At 35.0% G+C, this 9,364-nt stretch overlaps 2 protein-coding genes across 2 annotated transcripts; one reads left to right on the forward strand and one right to left on the reverse strand.

Annotated features, from left to right (window-relative positions):
• Positions 1 to 5,070: 5,070 nt before the first annotated feature.
• Nup35 (nucleoporin 35) lies at positions 5,071 to 6,412 on the forward strand. Its single transcript, XM_073976438.1, has 2 exons — positions 5,071 to 6,077; positions 6,146 to 6,412. Exons 1-2 carry the CDS (start codon positions 5,194 to 5,196, stop codon positions 6,288 to 6,290), a joined length of 1,029 nt encoding a protein of 342 aa, XP_073832539.1. The 5' UTR covers positions 5,071 to 5,193; the 3' UTR covers positions 6,291 to 6,412.
• Positions 6,413 to 7,242: 830 nt separating this feature from the next.
• Positions 7,243 to 8,738, reverse strand: Hou (GID complex subunit 8 homolog protein Houki). The gene is made up of 4 exons (XM_073976439.1): positions 8,428 to 8,738; positions 8,143 to 8,368; positions 7,705 to 7,876; positions 7,243 to 7,644 (listed from the first exon to the last, which is right to left on the reverse strand). Exons 1-4 carry the CDS (start codon positions 8,546 to 8,548, stop codon positions 7,471 to 7,473), a joined length of 693 nt encoding a protein of 230 aa, XP_073832540.1. The 5' UTR covers positions 8,549 to 8,738; the 3' UTR covers positions 7,243 to 7,470.
• Positions 8,739 to 9,364: the final 626 nt, after the last annotated feature.

Consider the following 9,364-nt stretch of genomic DNA (forward strand, 5'->3'; position numbering starts at 1 on the left):
TGTTTACACTATCTATCAATGTCATATGACACGAAATAAAAACGCTTCATATCTACCCACGCATGCAATGTGGAGACGTAATTGTACTGAATTTTAGCTGGCGTTGACGCGCAAAGTAAATGGCGTAAGTCCCGGTCTACACTAGCGTGAATTTCATTGAAAAATTTCATGAAATTAGGCGTTCTTAAATCGAATTCCCCACTACAGCAATTTTATGATTTTATGCCAAGTTTACACTTGCGCTCTAAAATCCACTGGATTTCACGAAATCCTGAAATACATCCCGGTGTTTACACTTATTTTTTTGTTGATTTCATACATACCACAATGATCAAGGTAGATGCATACGCGCAGCTGATCGAACATGAATTTTCAAAACAAGTTGTTGCGTGGTATAAGTAAAGAGGTAGATTTAAATGAAAACAATCTCTAGAACCCTTGTTTTTCCTGAATTCCAAAAACTTCAAAATTAGTAAACACAAATGCAACAAGTGGCTTTGTTTACAATACCTTTTTTGAGCATTTTATAAAAACCGCGAAAAATGAATGAAGTGTCAAAGTTTCTCCACATAATCGAATTGTGGTTATGATAAAATGATTGTTTCAATGCAAAGCTGACGAATTTCTTCCCTACAAATGTTCTAAAAACAATTTTAAAAATCATTGAAATCGATTGTTTTTAAAATTGTTTGGCATATTATTCAAACAGAACACACATACACAGATTGTGTATATTGTTTTGACGTTTTAGGTACACTCGAAAGAAAAAAATTAAACTGACAGAAAGCTTTAGCTAACCTTTCTTATTAAACCATGAGTTGTTGCAAATTGAATTAGTCATCAAAAATATACGACAATATAGAACTTTACAACTTTATTTCGAAAATTATCGTAAAACTATCTATATATCGTATTAATTGTGTATAGAACCCGTTCCCGCACTCCGAAGTCTAGCAAGACTTACACTTCTCTTTAAACAAAAATAGCGCCGAATAATACCCTATTCTCCTGTTTTCTGCCATACAATTTTGGCATAGTAGAAACTAGCAACATGTTCATTATCATCTAAATACGATGGCTGATACGTTGATTTGCTGCAGTTTTTGCAATTTCCGTCATTTTTTCGTTCCCGTATTTTTTAAGAAATTTGTATGGGGAAGCAATTTTAGACATTTCGCTCTTTTTCTAACATTACCATTAAAAAAGTACGAGAACGCAATGAAAAATAGCATTGTAACAAAGCAATCTAATATTTTTTCACATTGTTTAAAAATGTTGTTTCTAAAATGTTTTCATGGTAGAATGATAAAAGGTAGTCGCATCTGTCAAAATTAGGTAAATACAACCCTGTATGTCTGTACGGGAGCGTGTCAAATGCAGAACAACAATAAAACACTATGACATTTAAAAACAAAAACAAAACATATTTAGTTTATTTTCTGGAAGTTACATATTTTTGAGAAAATAAAAAAGAAAAATGAAATCAATATGTAAGTATTTGTTTGAGGCCTTTCTTAACAAGGGAAAGTCTTCATGCCTTGCTGCAGATTTATCTGTTACGAGAATATCTTGTTATTTTTACAGAAAAATGTGTTTCTTTGGATTTTCACATTATCAATATTAATATATCAATTATGCCAGTACCTCTCTCGTCTGCAACGTATTGCTTGATTGCTGAATAGTGGTCCGGGACTAGCAACACCCGAACAACAGCAAATGAAGACGCAAGAATTCTTAATTGTCAATACAATTAGCGAACAATTTAATCCTACCTCCTTTTTCTATACAAGAAATATTCAAATATGCCCCACGGCCACATGGACGGCAGAGGTGAGAACAGAGTTAATAGTCATGGTCGGTTGTAGCAGAATTCGTGATGTCGTCCGTGCATGCCGCAGCTATCTGCGACAATCTTATATCCAGAAACAAGGTCTTCAAGTCCTTGCCAGTGTAAAGAACCCTTGGAGTAAGCTATGTAGCGTCAGTGTGGTCCGCGAATATAAGTGCAACGCAATGGAGAGAATCCCTAGATCAACATGCAGGTTTAAATAGCATTCACACGGATGCAGTCGCTGATGCCATAAACAACTATCGTATGAATGCAGTCCTCGGAGAACATCTCATATCTTTCGCAACTGAGGAGCGTCAGCAGCTACGACAAACCAGAGTAGTTTGGCACAAACTGTATAAATTCTTATAGAGCAAGGATCGATGACACCGTGCAAAACATCTGCACCTTTTCAACTGCCCTGCCAAATCTACTCAACTAACTCCAGTACCTTTAGAAACAATAACATCCATATAAATTTCTTTAACTGGTTGGTCCCAATCAAGATCTATTTATAAGGTCACGTAAGTAGCACAACAACAACTCTATTTTGGCCGAAAATTCTTCAATATGTCAAAATGTTTGTGTACGTTTTCATACAAATGATTCACAATAACAAAAAAATTGACAGATTGAAACCAATCAGCTGGTCGTTTTACGCCACCTTATAATTTCATCATGGTCCCAATATAGCTGATTCAGTATTGAATCTACGAGGAAAACGAATGGTTGCAGACATCTTTTTAAAACAACAACGTTCTCCATAACTAGCACAACCATTTTTTAATAAAAACATCTTCACTTCCTAACTTTTTGTATCTATTTTATTAATGGCTTAGCCACATTTATTGGGATTGGTTTTTTTGGGTGTCTTAACTAAACACCATTGCAGCTTTGTCTTAAGTGATCCTTGAAGATATCCAAATATGGCGTTTCTTCATCGAAATCCTTGATGACAATAATGGAACAGTCGTAAACCTCACGGAGATTGCTCATTTGTGCATACCGGAATGTCACGCAATAGACACGGATTGAGACGACTTCATTTCCGTAAAAGGGAGTTCTTGTAGGTGGCTTCGTCAAATAGTTCACTTTGGATAAAAACAGTTTCTCCGAATCATAACAGGCTGGATAAATGTGGGATTCTTGTAAAGGTTGATCTTAGAGACCTAATAGCGGGAGCAGCGGACGGTTGTTTATTTTTCTTTTTTGAATCCATATTTTATATTTTTTTGTTTAATTTAAAAATCAATTGGAAATTAAATGTTTACTGACATTTGTGTATGTAGGGGTACATGTGCACACACACATACATGTTCAGTTTGCTTTGCGAAATACCCTTTGACAATGACCGTACTTCACATGGTTTAATAAGAAAGGTTAGCTAATGCTTTGTGTCAATTTAATTTTTTTCTTTTGAGTGTTCCTAAAACTTCAAAACAATATACATAATCTGTGTATGTGTGTGTGTGTTGTCTGAATAATATGCCAAACAATTTTAAAAACAATCAAATTTGATGATTTTTAAAATTGTTTTTAGAGCATTAGTATGGAACAAATTCTTCCGTTTTGCATTGGAACAAACATTTAATCATATCCACAACTCGATTATGTGGAGAAACCTTGATACTTCATTCATTTTTCGCGTTTTTTATAAAATGTTCAAAAAAGGTATTGTAAACAAACCCACCTGTTGCTTTTGTGTTTACTAATTTTGAAGTTTTAGGAATTCGGGAAAAACAAGGGTTCTATAGATTGTTTCCATTTAAATCTACCTCTTTACTTATACCATGGTACTTCAAATTCGAATTTTGAAAAAAATTTTAATCAGCTGTTAGCATGAAATTACCTTTATTATTCTACCATGATATCTTAACGATAAAATCATTTTTTTTATGTTTTCATTTGCTAGTACTATACACAATTAATACTATATATAGATAATTTTACGATAATTTTCCAAATAAAGTTGTAAATTTCTATATTGTTGTATATTTTTGATGATTAATTCAATTTACAACAACTTGTTATACCCTCCACCATAGGATGGGGGTATATTAAGTTTGTCACTACGTTTGTAACTACTCGAAATAATAATTGTAGACCCCACAAACTATATATATTCTTGATCAGCGTGCAATTCTACATCGATATAGCCATGTCCGTCCGTCTGTCCGTCTGTGGAAATCACTCTAGCGTCCGAACGCATTGACGTAGGTCGATGAAATTTTGGGAAAATCGATTATTTGTACGTAGGACTTTTGGTATTGAAAGTGGGCTATGTAGGTCCACGCTTTCGTATAGCCCGTATCAAGGAATTTTTAAGATATTTGTCCCATTTTACCACCGAATTGGTTGTAATTTGGTATTTTGTGTATCCAGAGGCCAAAAAACACTCCTAACATAAAACTCCCCCCCCCCCCCAAAAAAAAATTTGTAGGTATAGGTCCGCGCCATCATATAGCCCCCATAGAACGGTAACTTCCGATTTTCGGTATTTTGAAGGTTGTGGGCACATTAATCCACCGAAATGGCTGAAATTTGTGGTGGAGGGTATAAAAAGTTCGGCCCGACCGAACTTAACGCTTTTTCCACTTGTTTTGAATATCTATGTTCGATCAGCGGCGCATATGCATCTACCTTGATCATTGTGATATGTTTGAAATCAACAAAAAATAAGTGTGTACTCCGGGGTGTATTTCAGGATTTCGTGAAATCCAGTGGATTTTGGAGCGCTAGTGTAAACTTGGCATAAGTTTACATTTACGAAATCCACTCGATTTCAACTGTCAATTCCATAGCTCAAACGTCAAATGAAATCTCATCTGGATTTCATTTGACGTTTAACCTATGGATTTGACAGCTGAAATCGAGTGGATTTCGTAAATGTAAACCAAGCATGATTCTAATTCAGTAAACTGTTGAACTATAATGAACTATATAGACTGATCTAGTTCATACGCTCTTTTCAATATGTGTGTTCGTTTACTCAAAATTTGTACGAATTGTTACTGGATGTTGTTCGTTTACTCTACAGTACAATGCAAAAGACCTTAGTCGATTACAAGAAGTTACTAATCTTGTACATATTGTTGAGTAAACGAACACACCTAATGAATCGTTCAATTGAACTAGTTAGTTCATGAACTATACAACTCTAATCGAATGTCAACATTTCAATTTTCTCTATAACCAAAAGTCGACTTCGATTTTTGACATTTCAAACTAAAAAGTCGATTCATTGAAAACCGACCTATATGTCCCTACTGCAAACATTTAAAGCGTTGACTGTTGAGTTTGGGATTCCTTTCATACCTCACCAAGCTATAGGAAATCGTTCATTTTTGTAAAGTTCTTTGTTTAAAATGGAACCAATGGCCTTAGGAAGTCCAAGCGGCAGCCCTGCAACTAATCCATATTTGCCATCATTCCTATTGGGCGAACAACAGACACCAACGACTCCCAGAAACAATACGCTTTCTCCGAACAAAGCCGGTGCAAGAAATCTTTCGTTTGGATTCGCGACTTCACCCGGTCCAAATTCGCCACAACAGGATTATAACCGATCAACGCTGGGTCAAAAGACACTATTTGGTGGTTACCAAACACCTTCAGTTGGCCAAAACACAAATTTTCCTGGTACTCCAATACAAAACCACAACTCCAGCATATCAGGTCCACCAACACAGGGCTTATTTGACTCCTTGCGAAATGAACGTAATCAAATACAAACACCAACAAGAACTTTGCAGACTCAATCTCAACTTGGAACTCCTGCTATGGGACATCTAAATGCTAGTACAGCAGCTTCAGCATATGGTTTAAATCAAAGCATACAGTCCCAATACAATGATTCCTACAACAATAATTCATTTAATTTATCGCGTGCCGGTGTAATGTCGCCTTTACTTCCTGGAACGCCAGGCAACCTAACTGGTATAAATGCCTCTCAAATGGCATGTCCACAGCCACCAAGATATACGGAATTTTGGATAACAGTGTTTGGTTTTCCGTCGAGTGCAACTGCAGTTATTTTGCAACATTTTGCCCAATGTGGTACTATTGTGGACAAAGTCTTTCCCTCTCAGAATGGTAATTGGGTGCATTTGAAATATTCATCAAGGCTTGAGTGTGATAAGGCACTTAATTACAATGAGAAAATTTTAGCCAATAATATAATGATAGGTGTAACCCAGTGTAAAGATAAAACTATAATTGATAAGGAGAATCTTTGTGAAACAAATACGCAGTAAGTAACATTTTCTGCATTTGCAATTAGAAACTATATTAAGTTTGATTTTTTTAAATCTCTTGTAGGCCTACAGTGCAAAAAGTCCGCCCATTGGCCCAAACAGCATATAAGAGTGTCCAAAATGATACATCAGTTGTGGCAAATTCCAACGCACCCCAAAAAAGTTCGGGAATAATGAATAAAGCAATGGATCTATTCTTTGGGTGGTAGTAACCATAATAGCGAATGAAAATTCATATCATTTGGTCAAATTTAATTGTTTATTTAGAAAAAAATTATGCATCTTTTTTAAATTGTTTTGTAACAAATATAGATTTTTATTATGTCGTGTATAACGTGGCTCTCATTCGTTTTTACCATAGACAGCTATTTAGAACACAATATAAGAAGAATTGTACGAAGTAGTACCATACCAGTAGTTAGACGACATAGAGAATTGACCGCCGTTCTTTTTGCCAAGTACGAAATATCCAGCCCGATCATGTATGTAAACTCCCCGTGAGTTTTGTCTTTCTGCCGTTGCAACTTAAAGGAGAAAGTGAAACAACTCACGGGGAGTTCATATTCATGATTGGGCTGATCAATTCTGGAAGATATATATCGCACCTGTTCAACAAAAGGGTAGTAACTCAAAATTTTGAACATTTCCACTTATTAAAAAAACGATACATATTGATCAACTCTCCCATAATTTTGTCTACTCTTTCATTAAAAATACCGATTTGCCACTCTTTATGTCTTTAGCGTTACTAGTAATGTATCAACAGTTGTTTGTCTCTACTGAAAAATAAGAAATTTTGAGTTACAACCCCTTTGTTGAAAAGGTGCGATACGTATGTCCTTTTTTATTTGTTAAAGAAATGTAATACAAAATAATATGAACGTATCATAAACAAGTTCATGTTGAACAGAGGGCGGTATCGCCCTGGACGATGCAATGTCAAAATTAATAAGTATATTTTTGTCGTTTTTACATAAGCCCATCGAAAAGGGAATTTGAGAAGGATTCGGATGCTAGAACAGGCGTTATTAGTTTTCTATTATGTTTGGTATGAAATCCCAAATTATATACCGTCTGCCAACAATTTGTAAGTAAATTCTGTTTGGAAAGATGCATTTGGTTGCATGCAAAAAAGGTGTGGACCAAAAGGATATACAACAATTTCTCTCAAATAACTAGATTATATTGTTAGTTTTTATTTTATATTTAGTTTAAAATCTACAGGTTGAAATATGTTATGTAAACAAATGATTTAAAATTATAATAGGTACATTAAAATTATTATGTGATTTCCTAATGATTTATTTCTCTGTTGATACCTCGCACTTAAACCATATTGTAGTGCGAATAATCTATTTGTTTTTTTATGTCTTATGAAAAACTAAGAATTTACTTAGGCTCAATTATTGCATTTTCGAGATCTTTCATCTTTGGATAATTGACCTCACGGGCATCCAACTTTGACTGGGCCCACATAATCAACTTTAACAGAAACATTATTTTTGGTGTAGAATCAGCACTATGTTCACTCTTCAAAATAGCAGCATTAAGTTCACTGGCAATCTGAGACAAACAAAAATATTTTTACATCATATTATCATACCATCACATTTTGTTACTCACCTTTTGTCTATGTGACTGTTCCAGAAGATATGAAAATGGACTTTCTTGGGGTTTTTCAAATGCCAATAAGGCCAAGGTACGTTCAAGTTCGCACAAAACCTCGGGTATATCTTCCCCTGCTTCCGAAAGACGAGTTTGAGCAAACGATAAAGCTTCTTCAATTTTCCCAGCCCTAAAGTAAAGAGACACAAGACTGTGAGCTAGCCCACTCAATGGCTTACTTCCGTATCGTGAGATGCTTTGTAGTTGCACTTATATTTTGTTCCTCGAAAATGCATCAGAAATAAAAGCGATACATGTTCACTTTTTGCCTGCATTGAAAATGCGCAATTGTGACGTTTACTTCAGTACACAGCTACTCATTTGTTAACTATTACACACATTTGCAAAGCATCTGACGATACGAAAGTCAGCCTATATCAAACAACACGTAGTTACCTTATAAGTTCAATTAATTGCAACTGTTGCAAGTGGAAATACAGATAACGATCGCTGTCCAGTAGCTCAGGATGCAATTGGTTTACCAATTGCGTTGCTTCCTGTATGCGTCCATTTTGTATAGCTTCACGTATCAGAATACGGTCATCTAACGAATTCAGTTCCACTGAAGGCTCCAATAGACCGGCTTCAATTTGAAATTTTTCTGCCGCCTCTTTGAACCCCTCTTAAAAACACAACGGATTTGATAATAACAATAAGTAAATGTATTTCATACCAACTAACCAGTGACTAAATAATTCATGATCAGGCGATTCATGTCTGCTTGCTTAAATGGAAACTGTTCAAGACGCATCGTCCATTCCTCTTTAGTAATCCCCCCATCGTTCTTGTCGTTATAGCTCATTTTCTTATTTTTCCTTATTTTGCCAATTTTGAAGCCGTTTTTAAATAAATGAAAAGAAACAAATATCGATCTATCGCCTTAACAATTAACAAGAATTTTTGTAGAAAACAACGACTTTGATTACAGGCAAAATAAAAATTGCTTTTTTCCTAAAACAAAAGAAGTAAGGTTTCTAGAAATTGAATAATTCGAATATTTTGGTTACTAGGCATTTGTTATTCGATTATTGCGGATTACCATGTGTTAACACATGACAGGGCAAAACCCAAAACTGTAGTATTATACCCCAGTTACACTTAACCGGATTAACCCAGTGGATTTGGATTTCAAATGTCAATTCCATAGCGCAAACGTCAAATAAATCCTCTCGAAGTAAGTTAACCCGGCAAAAAACTCTAGTGTAACCGTACTATTACCTACTCAATGTGCTTGGTATTCCCTGCTTATACACATGACAAGACAGTTGACTTCATGTATTGATTTTCAAAATCCCAAACTTGCCTGTGTCACGTAGTCTTCCCGATAACTGCAAAAAACAGTTGTAAAATTATGAATAATTCATTTCATTTTGTTTTCCGTTCACATATTTGGTTTTTGTTCATGTTCTTTTGTTTTCAACACATTTCAATTATTTGGTCAGTTCCAGAACTGCAAGAATCTATTTCATTTTTATCGATAACATAAAGGAAAGCGTGGTGTATTTTAATAGTTATTTCAAACACATGGCAACACTAGGTCTGTACGATAACCCAAAAGTTTGTACAGATTTGTAAAAACTTTTACAATATGCTGTTCGATAACAACAGAATTTTGGAG

This window comes from Musca autumnalis, unplaced genomic scaffold (assembly GCF_047663935.1).
Source record: "Musca autumnalis isolate F117 unplaced genomic scaffold, ASM4766393v1 scaffold_3, whole genome shotgun sequence".
NCBI classification, from domain to species: domain Eukaryota; kingdom Metazoa; phylum Arthropoda; class Insecta; order Diptera; family Muscidae; genus Musca; species Musca autumnalis.